General features: G+C 47.4%; 1 protein-coding gene across 1 annotated transcript in view; it reads right to left on the reverse strand.

Moving 5' to 3' along the window:
* Positions 1–26,562, reverse strand: part of LOC143925108 (solute carrier family 15 member 2-like) — an 89,630-nt gene that overhangs the window by 15,971 nt on the left and 47,097 nt on the right. The window contains exons 9-18 of the mRNA XM_077449723.1: positions 23,398–23,480; positions 22,287–22,373; positions 21,349–21,438; positions 15,409–15,453; positions 15,121–15,153; positions 11,381–11,469; positions 11,212–11,293; positions 9,368–9,502; positions 6,038–6,190; positions 2,588–2,634 (exon numbers count right to left, since the gene is read on the reverse strand). Coding sequence (XP_077305849.1) covers positions 2,588–2,634; positions 6,038–6,190; positions 9,368–9,502; positions 11,212–11,293; positions 11,381–11,469; positions 15,121–15,153; positions 15,409–15,453; positions 21,349–21,438; positions 22,287–22,373; positions 23,398–23,480 — 844 coding nt within the window. The remainder of the gene's footprint in view (positions 1–2,587; positions 2,635–6,037; positions 6,191–9,367; positions 9,503–11,211; positions 11,294–11,380; positions 11,470–15,120; positions 15,154–15,408; positions 15,454–21,348; positions 21,439–22,286; positions 22,374–23,397; positions 23,481–26,562) is intronic.

Here is a 26,562-nt window from a genome sequence, read left to right on the forward strand (position 1 = left end):
TGTGATCAATTGGGCAGAAAATTGCGCAAAAAACGCAACTTATAGTGGAGACGTGAACCAACTCCATAGAGAATAATAGATTTTTTCTCCTTCCAGTGTTCTGGCACTTCAAGCTACAAAATGCTGAGGTGAGAATGAGGCCTTAGACCCCTTTCACGCTGGGGCCCTTTGCAGTCGCTACAGCCCTAAATATAGCGCCTGCTATGCGCCCTGAAAGAGCCGCTCCTCACACTCCAGTGTAAAAACCCAGAGGGCTTTGACACTGGAGCGGTGCGCTGGCAGGACGCTAAATAAAGTCCTTTGCAGCGTTGTGTGTGTATACCGCTCCTTCACCGCTCCTGCCCATTGAAATGAATGAGGCAGCGTGGCTATACCGCCGGCATAGCGCTGCCGCAGCAGTGCTTTGCGGTGGTTTTAGCCCTTTCTCGGCCGCTAGCAGCGCGGTAAAACCCGGGCCGCTAGCTGCCGAATACTGCTGCTAAAATCATGTTAAAGCGGCACTAAAAATATTGTCGTTTTACTGCCAACGCCGCCCCCGCCCCAGTGTGAAAGGGGCCTTAGTATATATATATATATTTAGCTTGATCTGATTGGTGGAGGAAGGTGTACCTCTTCGATTTGATTGGTGGAGGAAGGTCTACCTCTTCAATCTGATTGGTGGAGGAAGGTCTACCTCTTCAATCTGATTGGTGGAGGAAGGTCTACCTCTTCAATCTGATTGGTGGAGGAAGGTGTACCTCTCTCAATCTAAATGGTGGAGAAAGGTGTACCTCTTTGATCTGATTGGTGGAGGAAGGTCTACCTCTTCAATCTGATTGGTGGAGGAAGGTGTACCTCTCTCAATCTGATTGGTGGAGGAAGGTGTACCTCTCTCAATCTGATTGGTGGAGGAAGGTGTACCTCTTTGATCTGATTGGTGGAGGAAGGTCTACCTCTTCAATCTAATTGGTGGAGGAAGGTCTACCTCTTCAATCTGATTGGTGGAGGAAGGTGTACCTCTCTCGATTTGATTGGTGGAGGAAGGTGTACCTCTCTCGATCTGATTGGTGGAGGAAGGTGTACCTCTCTCAATCTGATTGGTGGAGGAAGGTGTACCTCTCTCAATCTGATTGGTGGAGGAAGGTGTACCTCTCTCGATCTGATTGGTGGAGGAAGGTGTACCTCTCTCGATCTGATTGGTGGAGGAAGGTGTACCTCTCTCAGTCTGATTGGTGGAGGAAGGGGAGTGTACCCCTCTCCTTTGTGATATAAGGCAGTCAGTTCCAATCAGAAGATAGGTCCTTTGATGACGACCTGTGGGAGGGCGAAATGCATTGAAGTGACACACGGCCGGTACTGTTGTCATTTCCGGTCTTGTAGGAACACTAATGAACAGTGTTTGCTGAATCCTCTGATCATTTCAATGCCTGATTTTAACTTACTTTTGTAAGTATAACCTTTTTATGCACAATAAATTTTCAGTCTTAACCTACTTCGCTATTGGTCCCACCCCCTTTTTTTTTTTCTTCCTTTTTGGGTACCTGTTTTTGTATGGCTGAGTATTAGCATTAAAGGATCGTTTATCATCTCATCAGTGAACCTGCCATCCTGCAACATCCTCTGGATATCCCTATAAGCCTATTTTGGCTCCCAGGCTGCAAATCTGGGTGTCATTGTGATTTGGTGAGTGGGGGGGGGGGGTGGGGGAGGGGGACACACGTGGGGGTTCTCTGGGTACACCTGAAAATGTTTCTGCAACATTTTCTCTGCACTTTCTGCACACCAGATGTGAAGCATTCCCTGCATTTTTTTTTTTTTTTTTACACATTATTTATGAAGCACATTCACAGTTTCATATGAACTTTATGTTTTTGTCATCACTTATTATGGGTTTTTTTTTTTGTGAGCGCTGTATTTATATTTTATTACTTAGTATAAAACTGGATTTCCGAGCTGGGAGCGCATGATTGTTTTGACTAGTTTGCTTATAAAAGTCAAAAAGGGATCTGTGATCTGTGCCTTGGCAAGGCTCTTCCTTCACTTCCTGTGATCAGGTGTCACCGCTGCAGCTCAGACACCTTTGGGCTGCCTGCCTTCTCCAGAACTGCAGTTCAGCGCGGGCGACGCCACAGTGGGCCGTTCTTTCACCACTAACAAGCCCGGTAGGTAGCCTGGCTCTACCCATCCCCGCATCCATCTCACTCCTTCAGGCATGGCGTTCCAGAAGATATAGTTTTGTGGCAGGGCAGCCGGATATTTGGCAATTCCCTCTAGCGTTTTCTAGAATTGTCAAATTGTATTTTTTGTTACAAAGATGCATGTATTTCCTTGGCTCCTCAGCGCCATCTAGTGGCCATATTGCAGTGCATTGCTCATATTAAAACATGTTTTCCCCAAGAGAAAACGGCCTAAAGAACATATGTTTTTCTCCACTGTGCATAGAACAAATGAAAATTCATATTCACGGGACCAATGGCAATTTTTTTCAAACAGACCACTAAGTGGATGTTTTCTACTCCTTTAGAACATCGACTCAATTGCCTTGTAGTGGTTTTGTGCAGAGAAACGTTTATTTAATCTTCAATCATCAGACGAAAGTAAGACGCACCTGACCCCTGCTAATCCATTTTCTGGCTTATTATTGGGATCTTCAATCTACAGAGATAGAAATTATTTATTTTTTGTTACACTGTAACTGTTCAGTACTAAAATACAAACAAACATATGGATTATATGGAACTAAACAGCTCTATAATGTGATAAATATCACCCCAAAATATTGGCATTGTACTGGCTACTCAACACTAAAGCATTAAATAAGATATATATATATATTTTACATACAATGCCTTGAAAAAGTATTCATACCCTTTAAAATTCCCCACATGTTGTCATGTTACAACCAAAAACATAAATGTATTTTATTGGGGTTTTATGTGATGGACCAACACAAAGTGTCACATAATTGTGAAGTGGAAGGAAAATGATAAACGATACAAATAAATATGTGAAAAGTGTGGGGGAGGGACATTTGTATGGCGCCCCCCGGAGTCAATACTTTGTAGAACCCCCTTTCTCTGCAATTACAGCTGCAAGTCTTTTTGGGGGTGTCTCTACCAGCTTTGCACATCTAGAGAGGACATTTCTGCCCATTCTTCTTCTTTGTAGAATATCTCAAGCTCTGTCAGACTGGATGGAGAGCGTCTGTGATCAGCAATTTTCAAGTCTTGCCACAGATTCTCAATGGGATTTAGGTCTGGACTGTGACTGGGCCATTCTAACACATGAATGTGCTTTGATGTAAACCATTCCATTGTAGCTCTGGCTGGATGTTTCGGGTCGTTGTCCTGCTGGAAGGGGAACCTCCGCCCCGGTTTCAAGTCTTTTGCCGACTCTAACAGGTTTTCTTCTAAGATTGTCCTGTATTTGTCTCCATCCATCTTCCCATCAACTCTGACCAGCTTCCCTGTCCCTGCTGAAGAAAACCATCCCCACCACATGATGCTGCCACCACCATGTCTCACGGTGGGGATGGTGTGTTCAGGGGGATGGGCGGTGTTAGTTTTCCCCACGCATAGCAATTTGCTTTTAGGCCAAACATTTTTATTTTGGTCTCCTCTGACCAGATCACCTTCTTCCACATGTTTGCTGCCCCCTCCCCCACATGGCTTCTCACAAACTACAAACAGGACTTCTTATGACTTTCTTTCTCCAATGTCTTTCTTCTTGTCACTCTTCCATAAAGGGCAGATTTGTGGAGAGACGACTAATAGTTGTCCTGTGGACAGATTCTCCCCCCTGAGCTGTGGATCTCTGCAGCTCCTCCAGAGTTACCATGGACCTCTTGGCTCTTCTCTGATGAATGTTCTCCTTGCCCGGCCCGGTCAGTTTAGGTGGACGGCCATGTCTTGGTAGGTTTGCAGTTGTGCCATACTCTTTCCATTTTCCGATGGTGGATTGAACAGAGCTCTGTGAGATGGTCAAAGCTTGGGAGATTTTTTTTATAACCTAACCCTGCTTTATACTTCTCCACAACTTTATCCCTGACCTGTCTGGGGTGTTCCTTGGCCTTCATGATGCTGTTTGTTCACTAAGGTTCTCTAACAAACCTCCGAGGGCTTCACAGAACAGCAGTATTTATACTAAGATTAAATTACACACAGGTGGACTCTATTTACTAATTAGGTGACTTATGAAGGCAATTGGTTTCACTAGATTTTAGTTAGGGGTATCAGCATAAAGGGGGCTGAATACAAATGCCCCTCCCCCCACACTTTTCACATATTTATTTGTAAAAAAAAATTGAAAACCATTCATCATTTTCCTTCCACCGCACAATTTTATGTGCCACTTTGTGTTGGTCTATCATATAAAAATCCCAATAAAATACATTCATGTTTTTGAATGTAACATGACAAAATGGAAAATTTCAAGGGGTGTGAATACTTTTTCAAGGTGCTGTATATATTGTAGCAGTGGGACCCCGTGCAACTCAGAAGATTGCTGGTTTACTGCCAGATTTTTGGAGAAGCAGGCACGCTGATTGCACGGCTGTGTATCAGCTATGGGTCAGGACTACACCCTTTACATCAGGTGTCTCCAATAGAGTCCCCCTTTACATCTGTGGAGGGGAGTCAGATGGGCTCCCATCCTCTCCAGGAGTTAGAGAGGCTGCATGGGGGCATGCATGTCTGCAAGAGGCAGATTTAATCTTTAACAAAGCAGCAAGGAGCTGATTGGGAGTAAGCTAGGAGAGAGTTTGACTCTAAGGCTGCTTTCACACTGGGGCGAGAGCAGCGTCGGCGGTAAAGCGCCGCTATTTTTAGCGGCGCTTTACCGTCGTTTTAGCGGCGGTGTGCAGGCGCTAGCGGGGTGGTTTTAACCCCCGCTAGCGGCCGAAAAGGGGTTAAACCCGCCCGCAAAGCGCCGCTGCAGCGGCGCTTTGCCGGCGGTATTGCCGCGGTGTCCCATTGATTTCAATGGGTAGCAGCGGTATAGGAGCGGTGAATACACCGCTCCTTCACCGCTGCAAAGATGCGGCTGGCAGGACTTTTTTCACCGTCCTGCCAGCGCATCGCTCCAGTGTGAAAGCCCTCCGGCTTTCACACTGGAGTTAAAGGGGCCGTTTTTTTTCAGGCGTTACACAGGCGCTATTTATAGCGCTGTAACGCCTGAATACCGCCCCAGTGTGAAAGCAGCCTTAGGAAGTCTTTTGGTCTAAGGAGAAAGCCTGAACCAGCCGTGTGGCAAGAGTAATCCAGGAGGCTGTAGAATTCTGATTGTGTAAGTTACAGTAATGGTGCCACTCCCTGCTTGGGCTACTGATGTCTTTTGTGAACTTTTACATTCTTTTAAAGCGGAGGTCCACCCTAAAGTGGACCTCCGCTCATCGGAACTCTCCCCCCCTCCAGCGCCACAATTGGCACCTTTCAGGGGGGAGGGGGGTACAGATACCTGTACAGTACAGTTATCTGCACCCACTTCCGGGATAGCTCTCTGCGGAAAGGGGCGTATATTAGTATACAAGTCCCGCCCCTTTCCGCAAGTGCCCCGCTGCCTGCTGGGAAAACACACAGATCCCAGAGGCAGCGGGGACCGTCCTTATTGCGCAGCGCGTCTCGCGCATGCGCAGTAGGGAACCGGGAAATGAAGCCGAAAGGCTCCATTTCCTGATTCCCATACCTAAGATGGCGGCGGCACCACCCGAGAAACGATCTACAGATCGGCTTCCGGTGCCGACATCGCGGGCGCGCTGGACAGGTAAGTGTCACTATTTTAAAAGTCAGCAGCTGCAGTATTTGTAGCTGCTGGCTTTTAAAAAAAAAAAAAAAAACACGCGGAGTCCCGGTGGACTCCCGCTTTAAATAAAAATGGGTTATTATGCCCTTAAAAATATAGTTTTGGACCGGTGCAATCATTGAAAACGCACCTACCCCTTGAGTCTGATCACCCCAATCTTACTATATCTATCTATCTATCTATCTATCTATCTCATACCCACCCTCTTCCTTCTCAAACCCCTCATATATCACTTGTAGGATATTTCTGCTCAACTTACCTTTCTACAATACAGACTACCATCCGTGTTTGTATCCACCAATAAGGAGTACGTGGCTTCCTCACGAATGTCTGAGCAGGAAATGCTTTGTACCCCAATTTCTACATTCACATTTGTAGTGCCGGTGAAATTAACCTTCACGTAATTTGGGTCCTGTAGCAGCAAAACACACAGATCATTAGGTTTGTCCACCAGAGGAGCTTACACTCTAATGTCCCCTCCCCCACAGTCACACACTATTATTATTATACATTTATATAGCTCTGACATATACCGCAGTGCTGTACAGAGATCACTGAGCCAGTCACATCAGTCTCTGCACCAGAGGAGCTTACACTCTAATGTCCCCTCCCCCCGCCCCACAGTCACATCAGTCTCTGCACCAGAGGAGCTTCTCCACCAAGTGGTGCTGTTATGCAGGGTGCTGTTGGCTCACTCTGCTGTGATCTCAGCTGAGAGAAGCAGCAAGCCTGGGGCCTCTCATGCAGGCTTTTCCCAGGCAAGTATGGACCATGTTGGGGAAGACAAAGTTGGAGGGTCTCCAAAGGCACTGAGGCCTACTCCATGTGTTCAATCTGCAATGGATCCTGGGCCTGTTCCTATGCAAGAGGAATCCTTACCAGTCCTCCAGGACAGAGTGGTAAACAGACTTTGCTGCATTGCTCAAGAGGAACAGAAACTTGCTGTCATGAAAGAAGATCTCAGGAAAAAGTAATCCCTGCACAGTAAGTCGAAACAGTAAGAGGGAAGTCTCCAAGCTGAAGTCTCTGGAAGAGGCATTGAAAAAGCAGAAGTTGGTTGCTTCTCTGAAGGAGAGCAGCAGTGTGTTCAGAGAAAAGTGGGAGAATGGGGAGAGATTTCAACAGATGAAGGAAAGTGCCTGTGCCAGTACCAGCCAGAGGGTGGATACTAGAGCGATGGCGACAGTATGGATGGGGGGGTAATGAAGTGGCTTCACATGGTGGCCCCAGTACTACCCCTGTCTCAGGATCTGTCATGTCTGAGTCAGTATCTGGCCCCCTCCCTCCCCAGCAGCCTGGGTCATCTCAGGAGGAGGTTGAGGAAAATGGCACATTGCTGCAGGCCATTACAGAAATGGAATCTGCCTTGAGAGGCACGACTCATCAGATGAGGATCATGATAAAGGAGTGCTTGCTGAAAATCTCTCTCAATGTGTGGAGGACTTTCCCGAGATTGCATCTGCCAACAGATCCTTGCAATCAGCAGGGAATGCAGGATTAGCTGGCTGTGAGGAGTCCCACATGGACACTAACAGTGCAGAGCAGGAATGTCGCATGAACATTGAAACTGCAGAGCAGGAGGGCCGTATGAACGCTGAAACAGCTGGTGTTTTTTCTAAACAGAAGACTTTACTTGATGACAGGATTGCTGGTATCTGTGGTACTTCTGGGACTATGGTGAGAGGGACTGTTGTGCTGGAGGGGAGTAGGGAGGATCAAGTGGTGGGTAATTTACCAAACCAGATTTCAGAGGTTCCTATGCAGTCAGTTAATAATCGTACGCAGCCAGTTAATGTTTCATCTGTCCCAGTTAGGCATTATGCTAAGGCTGTGTCAGGACAAAGTAATGCTGCTGGTGGTGGAAGGGAGCCAGTTGTGCGACTTCCACCTAATGCACCTTCTTCCATTAAACGCAGGAACGTGGTACAGCTCAGGTGGGAAGGAGGAGGTATTCCACCTATCAGGAGGGTGGTTGTGGATAAGATCCTAGCCATGGGATTTTAGGCGGAGAATATTTATTCTCTTATCAGTCCGGCTGGTTCCTTTGAATATGATTTGTCATTTGTGTGTCCAGAATCGCTGGATCTGTTTTGGGAGCGGTATGAGCATGCATATAGGGGCCAGCTGGGTTGGTAGGGGCTTGTCTCCAAAGTTGTCTCACGACAGCCCTTGATAAAGAATGCGACTATCCTGACAACGAATGAGTCTATACCCCCCCGAGGATTTATGGGTGTAGTTGAAGAGGTTTGGTGAAACGTTGTGTCCCCTAAAAAAGATTGTGAGTGATAGAGGAATCTGAACGGGTGGGTGGTCGATGTCATTGAGGTTGAGTGTGTGTGTGGGAATGTGGTCCAGCATTTGCCCTCCTCTGCCTTTATTGGTAGACGTATGATTACTGTCGTCTACCCTGGTCAACCTAAGGTGCCATAAATGTGGAGTCAAGGGACATTTCTCCTCTAAATGTCCAGAACAGAAGTGCTCTTTGCGCCGGGAACTGGGGCATCTGGCAAGGGACTGTAACATCATTAAATGTAACCTATGTGATAAGGTTGGTCACCCTTATAGACGGTGCCCTGAGGCTTTGCACAATAAGCCAGAGTTAGTGGAGGAATTCTTCAGTCTGGATAGAGAAGAGTCTGGGTTGGCAGAGGTTGTACCAGGGAATCCTAGTGTCTCTGTGTCTGTGAGTCCCTCTGTGGTGTCAGTGTCCCCCCAGTCCGTGGTTCCCCAGTCAGTGTCAGAAAGTGTGGTTGTCAAGTCTGTGTCTGCTCCTAGTGTAATGAAGGCAGTGGAGGGTGCTGGACCAGAATGTATGGTGGTGCCAACCCCTCCTCCTTGGCGTGGCAGAAGTGCGGCTGGAGGTCGACAGACACCAAGGGGTGGAGTGAGGGATGGATTGGATGATGGTGGAGGGGGGAGATGTGAAGGGAATGAGAGTGGTTGGTGCAGAATGCAAGGTGAATGATGTGGGGGGAGGGGTTAATGGGGGGGGGGTGGGGGTTGGAATCGCATTCTGATGGAGATTACGTCTCAGAATGTTTCTTAGTCTGGATTGTGGTTAAGTTGAGGTTCGGGGTTTGTAGTCTCTTTTTTCTTGTCATTAAAATGTTTCTTAATATGTTATCTTGTCAGGAAACGTTTTTCTTTACTTGCTGATGTAAGCACGCTTGTTTTTGTTTAGTTGTTGTTGTTATTTTTGTGTAAATGTGTTTTTATTAATAAGCTGTATGTAGGATTTTTTAATTAAAAAAAAAAAGTACACTCTAATGTCCCCTCCCCCACAGTCACACACTATTATTATTATACATTTATATAGCTCTGACATATACCGCAGTACTGTACAGAGATCACTGAGCCAATCACATCAATCTCAATACTCATTTCTCTTCCCAGTGACACTAGTGGAAAATATGAGGGGAATGGGGGAGGGGGGGGGGGGTCACTGGGACAAGTAAACCCTCCGCCACACGACTACACTCCATCCAGAATGAAAAGAGTATAGTCTGGAGTTCCCCTTTAATTTCACTGTTCTGAATGTTCATTCCCCTCCCCCTGTGTCATGTGACTGCTCAGGTGGCGCATCTCTTACCTGGAAATCTCCGACGATCAGCGATGGCTGTGTGAATGGGGAATTGTTTGGAACCCGAACGGTGACCCCTTGGTTTGCAAAGTTCAGAACCTGCAGAGTGGCCTCTCCCGCCTTTGGAACGAGCGGATTCGTCTCCTGGAATGCCGGAAATGAAAGAAATGGAAATATTGTAGTTTATTTATTTAAAGTGCTTGGAAACTCTCCATACACCCAGTGAAGTGACTGGCCTCAGGTGATACACAGAAACAAATCCTGCATAAGTTGTACCTGTTTATCTGCACTCTTCTCTTCTTCCCAGCCATTCAAAGTGCAGAATTTATACACCTTGTCCGAGCTGTCAGAGGTCATCCAGCACCCAGGGCGAAGATGGTGAATTGTCCCCCCCCCCCATTCAACCTGTCAGGAAGTCCCCAATAAAGTCCCTCTTTACATCAGGTGTTCCAATACTTCCAATTTGTCACCCCTTCCCCCCCTTGTACTCTGTACTCACAGCGCCTCCTTTATCCAGTCATGTGAGAGGTCGCATGACAACAGTAAGGCCGCGTACACACGGGGGACTGTTCGCCCACCTTTGTTCGTCAAACAGTTTGACAAACAGTCCGCTCAAAATTAGCATGAGCGGACTTGACCACACACGATGAATGAACAGTCCGCTGAAACCGTGCGCGATGACGTGAACGGCACGTACGACGGGACTAGAAAAACAACGTCCTATACACTGCAATGCAACCTTCGGCGTGTAAATCCTTTCTGAGCATGCGCGAGACTTAGTTTGTCGAACAAGCCTACACACGAGCGGACTGTCCGCTCAAACAAAGTTTCAGCGGACAGTCTAACGGGAATTCCGAAAAACTTTGTTCGTCAGACTGTCCGCTGAAACTGTCCGCTGAAGCCCACACACGAGCGGACTGTCCGCCGAAACACTGTTCAGCGGACAAAGTTGGGCGAACAGTCCCCACGTGTGTACGCGGCCTAAGAGATGGAGAAGTACGCAGTCCAACCTCCTTCCGCAGCAGTGCCACGCTGAGACTGAGGACAGTTCTCTTTTTCAGCTCCGGGTCTTCTACGCCCCATGCAGGCTGGATGGAGAAGGCCAAATCCTCCCTCCAGCACAGCAGCTATTGGCCGTTGCTCCTTCTGACAGGAGTGACACTGCAGCCACTTGTATCAGTGAGTAGCGGGGAGACCGGCCAACTCAGCTCCCAGGGCAGGTTCCTGCTACCCCCACCCCCCCACTGTTACATTGTTCCCAGGTATTCTACGGCCACAGAACACCCCTTCCACCGTGTTATTAAGAAGAGAGTGTTTTGTTATATTCAAATATTGCTCAATAAGCGCAAAAAATAATAATTCAGACCCGTCCGGTGTCATCTCAAGGAGCCCAATTAGCCCTCCCAGTTCTTATCTTGGACCACAAAACCATGACCCAGCATGCAGTGTAGATGAGGAGGAGGAATTCATTAGTTTATCAAAAGACAACTGGGCAGGGCTGGCACCATTTTTTATGATTTCAAAAATCAACGACAGAAAAAGGTCAAGCGATCCATCGAACCTTTTTAAAAAAAATAAAAAATAAATTGTTGTCCAGAGCACGTTTTTTAATGCGCTTACTGTTGATGGGCTCACTACCTCTGCTGGAAGTGTGCTCCACATATCCACTACTCTTTCAGCAATATACTTTAGTTAGTATTGAACAATCCTCCTGTTACAGGTAAGGACCAACCTAAACCTGCTCTGAAAAATGCCCCCCACCCTTTAAACCAAACTTATAGAAGTATTAGAAGTCTACATTGTATTACTTTTAGTAACAGGAAGCAGATAAGTGACTTGAGACTTTAACTCACATTTATTTTGACCTCCACAACAGTGGCAACAGCGAACGCCAGAGCTGCCAGCAGCATGCCGATGGCCATCTTTGCGATGGGGCTGCGGAGAGGAGGAATAATTACAGGTGAATGGGTGGCCCACAGATACACCGACCAATCACTGCAATGGCCGGACTTTGTTACTCACTGGAAGTTGATCTTGCAAAGCTTGATGAGAGGGTAGATCCCCAGATCAAACACCGGGACCAGAATGAGGTTCAGAACTGAGTTCAGGACCTGGAGAGATGAGACATTCAATCACCACCACTCTGTTTACATGGAAGATCTAAATCTCATAAAATAACTCATTAAATTTGTGCAATAATGTATATCATGGGCAGCATACTGACTCCATGTAGATTGTTTTGCCTTAGGGAATCAGAAAGGAATTTTATTTCCAATGGACCATGCACAATAAGTTGTTTTTTTATTTTTATTTTTTGCCTTCCTTGTGATAAACCTTGGACCATGGACCATGCCCCAGAAGTCATCAACTCTGACGAAACACGTTGGAAGGAGCTACATATGGTGATGTCATCACGCAACGTTAAGTGTCCCCCAGAGTGCGATTTGCCCATTTATAACCAGCGCTGTTGAGTCTTTATATATGTAAGTGCAATTACTTTGCTTTAATATATTATATTATCAGGGGTTCTATACTGTGTGGAGCGCATGGTCTCCTTTCTTTTAACAACATAGTGTTTATAGGATGCCGAATTGAGGAATAAGTGATATGTGGTGTTCCTGTTGGTGGTTCTTCTATAGAAGCCTGTGCTCTGCCTATTGTTAGTTACAGTACATCATGCAATATGACTTCTCTATAATTTGAGAGTCTCTCATATATATATATATATATATATATATATTCTGGTAAGCCTTTTCCCGGGCTCTAAAGGAGGTGGAGATTGACCTGGATTGGGATTCATATTGTTCAAACTCTGGACACTTACCGTATTTGCACAATCTGGCTTTTTAGAATTTTTTTTCATTTAATCTGATTTATTGTGTGTAATATGTGTGTTATAGATGTGTGTGTGTGTGTGTGTGTGTGTGTGTATTTATATATATGATTAGCAAATCACATTTGTTGTACTAATATTGAGGTGAAATCAGCAAATTATGGCCCCAAGAGGAGATTCTAATTATGTATAGTTAGAGTGGGCTGACCTTGTGACCTTGTAGGAACTAATAATGTGAGGTCAGAATGAGCCCCTTACACAGAACAAGGTGAGATGTACTGTATCTGATATTAATTCTTAACGTGCCATTTCTTCTGTTAATACCATCACTGGCTGTGGTTTACAATATCGTCTGCAAAAGAGCAGCCTGATTCTGAGTATTTCCAAGGCTCTGTCCTTGGGCCCCTTTTATTCTCTCAATACAACTTTTCCTTGGGCCATTTGATAACCTCCCATTGCTTCCAATACGACCTCTACACCAACATCCCATGGCTTCCAATACGACCTCTACACCAACATCCCATGACTTCCAATACGACCTCTACACCGACATCCCATGGCTTCCAATACCACCGCTACACCGACATCCCATGGCTTCCAATACCACCTCTACACCGACATCCCATGACTTCCAATACCACCTCTACACCAACATCCCATGACTCCCAATACCACCTCTACACCAACATCCCATGACTCCCAATACCACCTCTACATTGACATCCCATGACTTCCAATACCACCTCTACACCAGCATCCCATGACTTCCAATACCACCTCTGCACCAACATCCCATGACTTCCAATACCACCTCTACACCGACATCCCATGACTTCCAATACCACCTCTACACCAGCATCCCATGACTTCCAATACCACCTCTACACCAACATCCCATGACTCCCAATACCACCTCTACACCGACTTCCCATGACTCCCAATACCACCTCTACACCGACATCCCATGACTCCCAATACTACCTCTACACCAGCATCCCATGACTTCCAATACCACCTCTACACCAACATCCCATGACTCCCAATACCACCTCTACACCGACATCACATGACTCCCAATACCACCTCTACACCGACATCCCATGACTCCCAATACTACCTCTACACCGACATCCCATGGCTTCCAATACCACCTCTACAATGACATCCCATGACATCTAATACGACCTCTACACCAGCATCCCATGACTTCCAATACCACCTCTGCACCAACATCCCATGACTTCCAATACCACCTCTACACCGACATCCCATGACTCCCAATACCACCTCTACACCGACATCCCATGACTCCCAATACTACCTTTACACCGACATCCCATGGCTTCCAATACCACCTCTACACCGACATCCCATGACTTCCAATACCACCTCTACACCAGTATCTCATGGCTACCAATACCACCTCTACACCAACATCCCATGACTTCCAATACCAACTCTACACTAACAGCCAATGGCTTCCAATACCACCTCTACAATGACATGCCACGGCATTAATTAGGACCTCTACATGGCCATCCCATGACTTCCAATACCACCTCTACACTGACATCCCATGGCTTCCAATATCACTTCATGGCTTCCAATACCACCTTTACACCAACGTCACCCAGATCTGCCTCTCTACTCCTCAGCTCACCCCCTCAATCTCCTCACATATCGCAAAGTAACTGATCAACATCTCAGTATGGAATGTCACACCATATTTACGTAGTTGGTAAAGTTTAATAAAGACACCAGTCCTTCCAGTTCAACCTGTGGTGTGTGTGTGTTAGTGAGTCAATAATAAATCCGATATCCCATTATGTTGCGATTGTTAAGATACTCATCTAATTGTTTTTTGAAACTATCGACACTCCCTGGTGATGCCACTGCTTGTGAAAGGGAGTTCCACATCCTTACAGCTCTCACAGTAGTGAACCCTCTACGTAGTTTAAAGTTAATCCACTTCCTCAAACTCAATCACTGGCTAAATTTTGCCAACTTAACTTCTGTAACATTTCCATAATTTGCTCCTTTTTAACTAACGACACCTCTGAACAACTTATTACCTCCCACCTTGACTACTGCAACTCTCTTCTTACTGGACAACCTCTATACAGACTGTCCCCTCTTCAATCTTTAGTGAATGCTTCTACTAACCTTAATAATCAGTCTATAACTGCTGCCCCTCTTTGCCAATCCCTCCACTGGCTTCCCTTAGTTCAACATATACAACTCAGAATACTAAGAACAACCTACAAAGCCACCTACAACTCTCCCCAGAGCTACAACACCCACCTCATCCCCACATATCGCCCAAATTGTCCACTCCGCTCTTCCCAACACCACCTACTCTCTGGTCCTCTTGTTACCTCCTCCTTTTGCCCTCCTCCAGGACTTCTTTATAGCCTCTCCCATCCTCTGGAACTCCCTACCCAATCTGTCTGCTTATCTCCTATCCTGTCCGCCTTTAGGTGATCCCTGAAAACTACCCCACCTCTAACCAAAAACTGTACTTTGGTTACCTCCATCAGCTTATCCCCCACAACTATTACCTTTTTATACCACCTCCTCCTGCCTTTAGATTGTAAGCTCCATGACCAGAGCCCTCCTAATTCTTCTGCTTGATTGTATTTTAACTGTACCATCTCCCTTTATATAGTAGGGTGCTGCGCAAACTGTTGGTGCTAATTAACATCCTGTATAATGATATTTATGCTGTTTTTATCAAGCCCTGATGAAGAGGTTGTGGCCCTTGAAACACGTTGGCTGTCCTTTTGCTCTTTTTATTGTTACCAGCTGAACAATTAAAACTTTTGGACTTGCAATGATTTTTGTTTGTCTCTTTCTATGACTTATTATACTTTTAAAACATTAACTGCCAGGTGAGTAACACAGTGATAAACGTACAATGGCTGTTCCATACCTGTATCTGGTCCGGCTGAATGACAAATGCAGTCTGTAAACAGAATTGATAATAAATAATTAATCAGCATTCACAGGTGATATTGGGGGATTGGGGTGGGGGTGGGGGTGGGGGGGTTGGGGGCTGGGGAGGAGGATACAAATGTTTCAATGTTACATTATCTTGAAAACACAATTGTCGAATGAATTCCCAGACGAGGGTGGAAATGGTGGTGTAGCGATGAATGTGAATACAGGGGGTCACAATCTGGATGCAGGGACTGAACTATGAAAATAAATATTCACTTACGAAATCGGCATTCATTCTTGTAGCCTGAAGAGTCCATCGCGATCCCTGCAGAGTAACAGATATGGGGGGTTAATTGTCTCCGGTCTAAATTGTAGATTGTAAGCTCCTCGGGGGTGTGGACTGCTGCCAGGATGTCTATAACAAAATCTAAGGAGCGACCTGATCTGTGATTTGAAACGCCAGGTGACGAGACCCTAAATGTCCCCCCAATGTCCCAGTGTGATGAATGCACAGTAGGGTTGCCGCCTTGTCCGCTTTAACCACTTCAGCCCCGGAACGTTTTACCCCCCCCATTAATGACCAGGCCATTTTTTGCGATACAGGACTGCGTTACTTTAACTGACAATTGCGCGGTTCTGCGGCGTTGGCCTTTTTTTCCCCACAAATAGAGCTTTCTTTTGGTGGTATTTGATCACCTCTGCGGTGTTTATTTTTTTGCGCTATAAACAAAAAAATAGCAACAACTTTGAAAAAAAAACAAACAATATTTTTTTACTTTCTGCTGTAGCACTGACCCCCCGAAGGAGCGGCTGGTTTTAATGGGCTTGCCATTACCTTCTTCACCTCATGTGCATCTAGGGGTTTCCCGAGGTAGATGGCCCAATGAACTGTAGAGACCGATGCTTGATCCACTTTAGGGATTTTTATTTGCAAAAAAACGTTGAACAGAACACAGTCTCTCAGTAGGGAATAGAGGGTATGGGTAGGGAAGCTCTCAGTAGGGAATAGAAGGTATGGGTAGGGAAGCTCTCAGTAGGGAATAGAGGGTATGGGTAGGAAAGCTCTCAGTAGGGAATAGAAGGTATGGGTAGGGAAGCTCTCAGTAGGGAATAGAGGATATAGGTAGGGAAGCTCTCAGTAGGGAATAGAGGCTATGGATAGGAAAGCTCTCAGTAGGGAATATAGGCTATGGGTAGGAAAGCTCTCAGTAGGGAATAGAGGATATAGGTAGGGAAGCTCTCAGTAGGAAGTAGAGGATATAGGTAGGGAAGCTCTCAGTAGGAAGTAGAGGATATGGGTAGGGAAGCTCTCAGTAGGAAGTAGAGGGTATGGGTAGGGAAGCTCTCAGTCGGGAATAGAGGGTATGGGTAGGGAAGCTCTCAGTAGGGAATAGAGGGGATGGGTAGGGATGCTCTCAGTAGGGAATAGAGGGTATGGGTAGGGAAGCTCTCAGTAGGGAATAGAGGGTATGGGTAGGGAAGCTCTCAGTAGGGAATAGAGGGTAGGGGTAGGGAAGCTCAGGTACTCTTGGAACTGCTGACACTTGAAATGTCTCTCTCTATGCAATCCAGGGAATAGCCATTCACAACTGGATGTTACATCTATCGGATAAATCCCCTTTTTTGTGAATTTAGCAACCGACAGGTGATTTAGATAAAGCAAAGTCTCTGCCACAGACTTGGTTGTAACTGAAGGATGAAATTAGGGAACTCCCATACGGTACCAGAATCTTGCAGCCGGTCCGTCGATACCATAAGAATGCGGATTCACTTGGTGTCCTTTCCAGCTTAGCTTCCAGGCTCTTGCCGAGCAGCCGGCCTCGTGCGTGGCCCTCTTCTGAAGAGTCCTTCCCTGGTCGTGTTTTCAGTTGCTGGGCCTCTCCAAACCCGAGACGGCGCCGGACCACCTCGGAACCCTCCTTCCAGTTACTGTGCCTCGGGCTAGCCAGCCCCGAGACTCGGAAACGGATGGATCCGCCCCCCCAGGCCACAAGGGCCTCTGGGGGCTGTTCAGGAGGACCAGGACCAGGGAATCAGAACATACTTCTGGCCCGGGAACCCAGAACCACGTGACCTCAGCACCTTAAGTACCCTCTCCCGGAATACACAGCGAGACAAACGCACTCATTGATTGGCTCCGAGAGATAGATTGGCACCCAATGCGTCCAACCAGACTGCGTTCCAATGCCTCCCAAAGGTGACACCCACACCTATGACCAGGCAGAACACAAAACAGTCCAGCCAAACTGATACCGAGACCATAATTTGGAATAATAATACCCAACCCAAACTGCCGTTTTTAAGTTTAACTTTAAATTTCAAAAAACACAGGAGCCGGCGCTACACTGCTATGAAACATATCCAATCATAAAATTTAAAAGATCGAATTTCTTCATAAATTTATTCCAATACGTATTCTGCTACATGCTTTTGGTAAAAAAAAAAAAAAAAATCCCAATAAGCAAAAATTGATTTGTTTGCGCAAACATTTTTGCGTCTCCAAACCATGGGATATTATATGGCTTTTTTATTTATTTATTTTTTTCTACTAATAATGTTGGCAATCAGCGATTTTTTTTTTTTTTTTAGCATGACCACGACATGGCATCGGACACCTAACTGACACTTTTTCGGGAACCAGTGACATTATTACGGTGATTTGGTGCTAAAAATATACACTGTCACTAGGGGATGCTGTGACTGGGTGAAGACAGAGTTCAGTGTTCCTGCTAAAGCAGGAACACAAGATCTCTAGCTTCTTGCCTATCAGAATGGCGATCTGCCTTGTTTACAGAGGCAGATCGCCGTTCTGCCTCTCTGGGGAACGATCGCGGATAGCCGGCGGCCCGCCGATTGGCTCCCCCTTCTGTCCAGTCCGCCCGCGCGCGCGCCCCCAGTGTCTATTGCACGAAATGACGTACAGGTACGTAATTTTTCGCGCAATAGAGTCGACCTGCCGCAGTACATCTGCGGTAGGCGGTCGGCAAGAGGTTAAACCCCGAACACATTTGAATTACGCAGGTTCTGTGGCTGATTAAAGCGGAGGTCCACCCTAAAGTGGAGCTTCCGCTCATTGGAACCCTCCCCCCCCCGGCGCCACAATTGGCACCTTTCAGGGGGGAGGGGGGTGCAGGTACCTGTACAGTACAGGTATCTGCACCCACTTCCGGCATAGATATCTGCAGAATATACGCCCCTTTCCGCAGATATCTACGCCCCTTTTCGAAGGTCCCCCGCTGTCTGCTGGGAAACACACGGATCCCAGAGACAGCGGGGACCATCCTTATTGCGCAGCGCGACTCGCGCATGCGCAGTAGGGAACCGGGAAATGAAGCCGCAAGGCTCCACTTCCTGATTCCCATAGCCAAGATGGCAGCGGCAGCACCCGAGAGACGATCGAGAGATCGGCTTCAGATGCCGACATCGCGGGCGCGCTGGGTGGGTAAGTGTCATTATTTTAAAAGTCAGCAGCTGCAGTATTTGTAGCTGCTGGCTTTTAAAAAAAAAAAAAACGGCGGACTCCCGGCGGACTCCCGCTTTAAGGTGGTAATTAAACTCACTTAGTGTCTTATCTGCATTAAATTAGCCCCAGAACCCGTGTAATTCGTATGTGTTCCGGGTTTAAAGGTGGCGCAGTCGCAGTCGCTGCAGATTCACCATTAGCAGGGCTACCAGAATCCCATGAAGTCTTCTGCTCCTCCCTCACTGTCCAATCACAGGCTGGGATGCAGGAAAGCTCCATTGCTCTATTTACATCAGAAAAGGTTCTGGCCACCAGGCTGGCCATGCTATGTGGCAGAGCTGTGTAAATCTCAGTCATGGTTGGACAAAAATACAAATCATTTGTCATGTAAAACCACCTCCATACATGTATGTTTTTTTTTTTTTAGCTTTAACGTATGTTCATTTAAAAGGACAATTAAACCCTTCGCACATATACACTCACTGGCCACTTTTTTTTAGGTACACCTGTTCAATTGCTTGGTGACACAAATTGCCAATCACATGGCAGCAACTCAATGCATTTAGGCATCTAGATGTGGTGAAGACCACACTGGATGCCACTCCTGTCAGCTAAGAACTGAGGCTACAATTTGCACAGGATTACCGAAATTGGACAATAGAAGATTGGAGAAATGTTGCCTGATCTGATGAGTCTGGATTTCAGCTGCGACGTTCAGATGGTGGGGTCAGAATTCGGCGCATGGATCCATCCTGCCTTGTATCACCGGTTCAGGCTGGTGGTGGTTGTGTAATGGTGTGGGGGATGGGCACACTTAGGGCCCCCTTAGTACCAATTGATCATGGTTTAAACACCACGTCCTACCTGAGTATTGTTGCTGACCATGTCCATCCCTTTATGACTACAGTGTCCCCATCTTCTGATGGCTCCTTCCAGCAGGATAATGCCCCATGTCACAAAGCTCCAATCATCTCACCACCGGACAATGAGGTCCCTGTCCTCCAATGGTCTCCACACTCACCACATCTCATCCAATAGAGCAGTGGTCCCCAACCTTTTTGGCACCGGGGACCGGCATTGTGGATGAAAATTGTGGCAAGGCCCGGGGGTGGGCGCATGGGGGACGATGTGGCTTTTCGCGGCCAATTTGTCAGGAAATGGCTGGTCTTAGCACGTCATCACAACACCATGGTTAATGTTGTGTCAGGATGATTGAAGTGCATCATTTTTATTATTATATTGTAATATAAAATGAAATAGTTCAACTCACCATAATGCAGAATCTGTCACTAGATGCAGCTTGTCACTTGCTACCAGCTTGCCACGTTGCCTATCACCAGATTTCCACATGCCACATCGCCTGCCACCAGATGCAGACTGCCACATGCCATCAGATGCAGATTAACACATGCCACAGTCACATGTCACCAGATGCAGATTGCCACAGTCACTTGCCACCAGATGCAGATTGCCACATGTCACCAGATACAGATTGCCACAGTCACTTGCCACCAGATGCGCATTGCCACAGACACATGCCACCAGATGCGCATTGCCACAGACACATGACACCAGATGCAGATTGCCACATGCCACCAGATACGCATTGCCACAGACACATGCCACCAGATGCAGATTGCCACAGACACATGCCACCAGGTGCAGATTGCCACAGTCACTTGCCACATGCCACCAGATGTGGATTGCCACAGATACATGCCACCAGATGCAGATTGCCACAGACACATGCCACCAGATGCAGATTGCCACAGACACATGCCACCAGATACAGATTGCCACAGACACATGCCACCAGATGCAGATTGCCACGAACACATGCCACCAGATGCAGATTGCCACAGACACATGCCACCAGATGCAGATTGCCACAGTCACTTGCCACATGCCACCAGATGCGGATTGCCACAGACACATGCCACCAGATGCAGATTGCCACAGACACATGCCACCAGATGCAGATTGCCACAGACACATGCCACCAGATGCAGATTGCCACAGACACATGCCACCAGATGCAGATTGCCACAGTCACTTGCCACATGCCACCAGATGCGGATTGCCACAGACACATGCCACCAGATGCAGATTGCCACAGACACATGCCACCAGATGCAGATTGCCACAGTCACTTGCCACATGCCACCAGATTCAGATTGCCACAGACACATGCCACTAGATGAAGCATCTTAAATGCAAATTGTCACTAAGTGCAGTGCACAGAGGTGATGCGGGGCGGGCTGTGAGAGATGATGTAATCTCTCTGCTCCCCTGCTTCACCCCAGCAGTATACTGGCCGGGCTGTGTGGGCGCAACAGCGGTGAAGTGGGCAGGCGGTGGGAGATGATGTCATCTCTCTGCTCGTCTGCTTCACCCCAGCAGTGTAGCGGCAGGGCTGTGTAGGCGGAAGTGCGGTGATCGCTCTGCTCACCGCCGCCGCATCTCAGTGGACACTTTGCGGCCCGGCTGCAAACAGGCTACGGCCCGGTAGCGGGCCGCGGCCCGGGGGTTGGAGACCCCTGCAATAGAGCACCTTTGGGATGTGGTGGAATGGGAGATTGGCATCATGTCACTATGGAGCAAAATCTCTGAGGAACGTTTCCAACACCTTGTTGTATCTATGCCACCAAGAATGAAGGCCAAAGGAGGTCCAACCCGCTACTAGCAAGGGGGGACCTAATAAAGTGGGCAGTGAGTGATTGGAATTTGTGTTCCGTATGTTTTGGACCTGAGAATTACCTGCTGGTCGTAGAGAGCCCAGAACATCGGGAAGGGGATGTACAGGAAGAGGACTTTGGTCACCATTTTCACTTCTGTGATGAGTTTTTTCTGATAAAAAAAATAAAATTGTACAGTGTAGAGAAGCACATTGAGAATAAAGGAATTACAGATTGCATGGAGTATGTGATGACAGTTATGAAGGATACTTTGTATCACATTTCTATATAATTAGTGACCATATTGTTGAGGAATCTTCTGCTAATATAACTGGACATCCTGGAATAGGGGCCCCTGGTAATTGTTGGCTTATATAAGAAGACATATCGGACAGTGGAGAAGGGTCAGCACTTCTGCTACGCTTTTAATATCGGAGAACTGGGAAAAAAGGCTCACGGTCCGATGTACTAGCGGATTTAGATACACTAACAAATTTCTTCTTTAAATAATAGAGTGCGTTTTTGATAGAAGGAATGTGACCATGATGGAGATGGGGGTCACTTGTGCCTATGTCTACCATGAGCCAAATAAATATGTAAAGGTATGAGAGGACCTCAAACCTAAAAGGAATTCATGACTGGAGGTCAAAGGTAAAAGCCAACACGTTTTTCAGGGGCTCAGAGCTCTACCTTCATCAGGGATATAAGAACAAGAATGAACCCTGAAGAAGGGGGCGTTCTGAGCCCACGAAACGCGTTGGGTTCATCCTTTGATCTCCTGATACAAAGACGTTTTAGATTTGTGATGTTCTTTTGACATACTTTCTAGATTTCTCTGGGGACCCCCCAGGGACACCCTGGTTGACATGAAAAACCCTTCAAAAGTTGGAATTTGGCATGATTGGCCCTGTGCCCTAACAATACTTTTTTTTTATATCAAACGCGGACCAAATTGATGTCACGAAACAGAGAAAGGACATTGGGGTGACCTATGAGCAGGCAGAAGACGCTCACACTTACCGAATAGTTCTCAGAGGCCCAGTCCAGCCAGTGCCCCCGCTTGGGGAATTGATTGGATCGATGCCTCCAGCGGTTTTTGATGGCGAACTAAAGACGAGAAAGATAAAGCATGGAGATGAATTGGATTCCTCTCACTCTGGAGGTAAGAAGAGGGCACGACTCCCTGAACCTGCTTGTGGGCAAATCATGGGGAAATTTGGGTCCAGCTCAAAAAAACTGAAATATATTGTGCGAGGAGAGCGAACAGAGACCCATACCACCCACTTACCTGTAGAGGACTTACAGAAGTAACAGACGGCCCATAACTTAGCATGAAACCGGGGCATTGGCTCTGCACACCTGTTCTTCCCATTGTTAGGGGTTCCTTCCTACCATCCATTTCTGAGTCTCTGGATTATTATGAGGGGATCCTATCATTCCTGTATTAAGTTCCCAGGTCTGTACACCCGCTATGCCCATTCTGAGGGGTTCCCACTATCCCTGTGTTGAGTTCCTGGGTCTGTACACCCGCTGTGCCCATTATGAGAGGTTCTCACCATCCCTGTACTGAGTTCCCGGGTCTGTACACCCACTGTGCCCATTAAGAGGGGTTCCCACCATCCCTGTGCTGAGTTCCTGGGTCTGTACACCCGCTGTGCCCATTTTGAGGGGTTCCCACCACCCTTGTGCTGAGTTCCCAGGTTTGTACACCTGCTGTGCCCATTAAGAGGGGTTCCCACCATCCCTGTGCTGAGTTCCCGGGTCTGTACACCCGCTGTGCCCATTTTGAGAGGTTCCACCATCCCTGTGCTGAGTTCCCGGGTCTGTACACCCGCTGTGCCCATTAAGAGGGGTTCCCACCATCCCTGTGCTGAGTTCCTGGGTCTGTAAACCCGCTGTGCCCATTTTGAGGGCTTCCCACCATCCCTGTGCTGAGTTCCCAGGTTTGTACACCCGCTGTGTCCATTATGAGGGCTTCCCACCATCCCTGTGCTGAGTTCCCGGGTCTGTACACCCGCTGTGCCCATTATGAGGGGTTCCCACCATCCCTGTGCTGAGTTTTGGTGGACTGGTCCTGCAATGGGTGAAATCTTAGAGTTGGTTATGAGTTGGTTGTGGTCATATCACTCACTCCGATACACTTGAAGACTTGGGCTAAGATGTTTCCTTGCGGCGGGTACTTCCTGTACATCCCGCTCCCGCTGACAAACACAACTGCAGGAGAGAAAACACAAAGTCAGACATCTGTCCTCACATGACCCGACCGTCCTCCATCTACATGAAGGGAATCATTCACAAACACATCTGGGGGGGTGTGAGCTCCGCACACCAGGGTCAGAGGGGCCCCCCGGGGGCCACACACATTTCCAGAATTAAAGACGTCTCTGTGATTTATTTATGGTTCAAACTGACTAATCTGATGATGGGAGATCTCTCTGCAATACTCCGGATGGGGGGCCGAGGGGCCGGTGATAGAAATGCTCCAATCTGCCTCCAGAGGATCAGCCTGACAGCCAGGCAAACTGGCATTTTTTGGAAGGAAAGATCAGTGATGGCATTCAATATTTTTCTAACGCCTGTAGACAGCTGTAAAAACATAACAGGGAATCTAATCTTGATATGCTTTAATGCTGACATTTAATCGATCACAGCGCCCCGGCCTCAGTGGTCCTCTCAAGAGACCTCAGTCCTGATGTAAGCAGTGGGCGGACTCTTGGGAGGAGTTATGCAAATATTAAAACACCTTGATTGATGGATGTCAGTCTGGAGGACTGATGGCCAGGCAACGAGGTTCTTGTTCTGGGTGGGCGTCATATGACGTCCGTCCATTTAAACAGGGCATGCGCGTGATCATGTGCGCGCAGCCCTGTACCTTCGGTGGCGCCGTGTCACAGAGACACCGCTCGCCACCGATGGGGGGTGAACAGCCATTACGCATGGCTGTTTACCACATGATCGGTCCTGATGAAGTCACGGCCGATCCCAGATGGTAACGCCCTACTTTGCACGGCGCATGCGCGCGATTGCAAATGCACTGCTCATGAATGTCGGTGGTGGACTGTTCCCCGGGAACACTGCTCGTCACCGACGCTGCTAAACAGCCATTGGCCGGCGGCTGTTTACCACGTTATCGGCTGTGAAAGGATCAATAAAATGTAAACATAGAGCAGTAACAGTGTACAACAACACACACTGATTGCTTCCCCCCCATAAAAAGGACCTGTCACCAGCCATCAAAGTACCTGTCACAGTCCATCTGAGTACCCGAGTACCTGTCACAGTCCATCTGAGTACCCGAGTACCTGTCACAGTCCATCTTAGCACACGAGTACCTGTCACAGTTCATCTGAGTACCTGTCACAGTCCATATGAGTTCCTGAGTACCTGTCATAGTCCATCTGAGTATCAGAGTACATGTCACAGTCCGTCTGAGTACCCGAGTACCTGAGTACCTGTCACAGTCCATCTGAGTACCCAAGTTCCTGAGTACCTATCACAGTCCATCTGAGTAACCAAGTACCTGCCACAGTCCATCTGAGTAACCAAGTACCTGTCACAGTCCATCTTAGCACACGAGTACCTGTCACAGTTCATCTGAGTACCTGTCACAGTCCATATGAGTTCCTGAGTACCTGTCATAGTCCATCTGAGTATCAGAGTACATGTCACAGTCCGTCTGAGTACCCGAGTACCTGAGTACCTGTCACAGTCCATCTGAGTACCCAAGTTCCTGAGTACCTATCACAGTCCATCTGAGTAACCAAGTACCTGCCACAGTCCATCTGAGTAACCAAGTACCTGTCACAGTCCATCTTAGTTCCAGAGTACCTGTCACAGTCCATCTGAGTACCCAAGTTCCTGAGTACCTATCACAGTCCATCTGAGTAACCAAGTACCTGCCACAGTCCATCTGAGTAACCGAGTACCTGTCACAGTCCATCTTAGTTCCAGAGTACCTGTCGCAGTCCATCTGAGTACCCGAGTACCTGAGTACCTGTCACAGTCCATATGAGTACCCGAGTTCCTGATTACCTGTCACAGTCCATCTGAGTAACCGAGTACCTGTCACAGTCCATCTGAGTACCCAGGTGCCTGTCACAGTCCATCTGAGTACCCGAGTTCCTGAATACCTGTCACAGTCCATCTGATTACCCGAGTACCTGAGTACTTGTCACAGTCCATATAAATACCAGAGTACCTGTCACAGTCTGTCTGAGTATCCGAGTTCCTGTCACCACCCTTCAGAGTGCCTGAATACCAGTCACTAGCCCATCAGAGTACCCAAGTACCTGTCACCACTCCATCAGAGTACCCGAGTACCTGTCACCAGGCCATCAGAGTACCCGAGTACCTGTCACCAGGCCATCAGGGTACCGAGTACCTGTCACCAGGCCATCAGAGTACCCGAGTACCTGTCACCAGGCCATCAGAGTACCGAGTACCTGTCTGCAGCTCATCAAGTTACGCGAGTACCTGTCTCCAGCCCGTCCCAGTACCCGAGTACCTATCTGCAGCCCATCAGAATACCCAAGTACCTATCTGCAGCCCATGCCTCGTAGAATATATGTTGGGGTGTTTGCTTTCCAAAATGGGGTAGTTTTGTGGGCAATTCCATTGTCCTGGTGCTCCAAGGTCTGAAAAAGTTTAATAGGTGGATGAGAAATGAGATGTGTCATTTATGCTCGTAGAACGTCTGAAGGTGCTACTTCAATGTTGGGCCTCTGTATGTGGCCAGGCTGTGTAGCTATGTAAAAGTCTCACACATGTGGTATCGCCATACTCAGGAAGAGTAGCGGAATGTATTTTGGTATTTTGGGGTGTAAATTGTTGTATGCATATGCTGTGTGTGAGAAATAACCTGATAATATGACAATTTTGTAAGAAAAAAAAAAAAGAAATCTTCATAATTGAAAAAATTACAACTTAAAAAAAAACTCACCTTGCTACTTACTTAATACCTTGGAATGTCTACTTTATAAAAAGGGGTCATTTGGGGGGTTTTCCTGACTTGTTAGGCCCCTTTCACATGGATGGACCGTTCAGGTCCGCCTGTCAGTTTTTTAGGCGGACCTGAATGGACACTCCATAGAGGTCTATAGAGCGTCGGATGTCAGCGGTGACATGTCCGCTGACATCGGACCCGCTCCAATCCGAAAATGTGTGATGGTGGAAAAACCTATTTTTCCATCCATCTTCGGATCGGGTGACGACGGACTCTACGGTCCGTCTTCATCCGATTCCCCATAGGGGAGAGCGGCGCTCTGACAGGTCGGTCCCTACACAGTGTGCAGAGACT

The sequence above is a fragment of the Lithobates pipiens genome, unplaced genomic scaffold (assembly GCF_037356315.1).
Source record: "Lithobates pipiens isolate NorthernLeopardFrog02 unplaced genomic scaffold, aLitPip1_a1.2 Scaffold_22, whole genome shotgun sequence".
Taxonomy (NCBI): domain Eukaryota; kingdom Metazoa; phylum Chordata; class Amphibia; order Anura; family Ranidae; genus Lithobates; species Lithobates pipiens.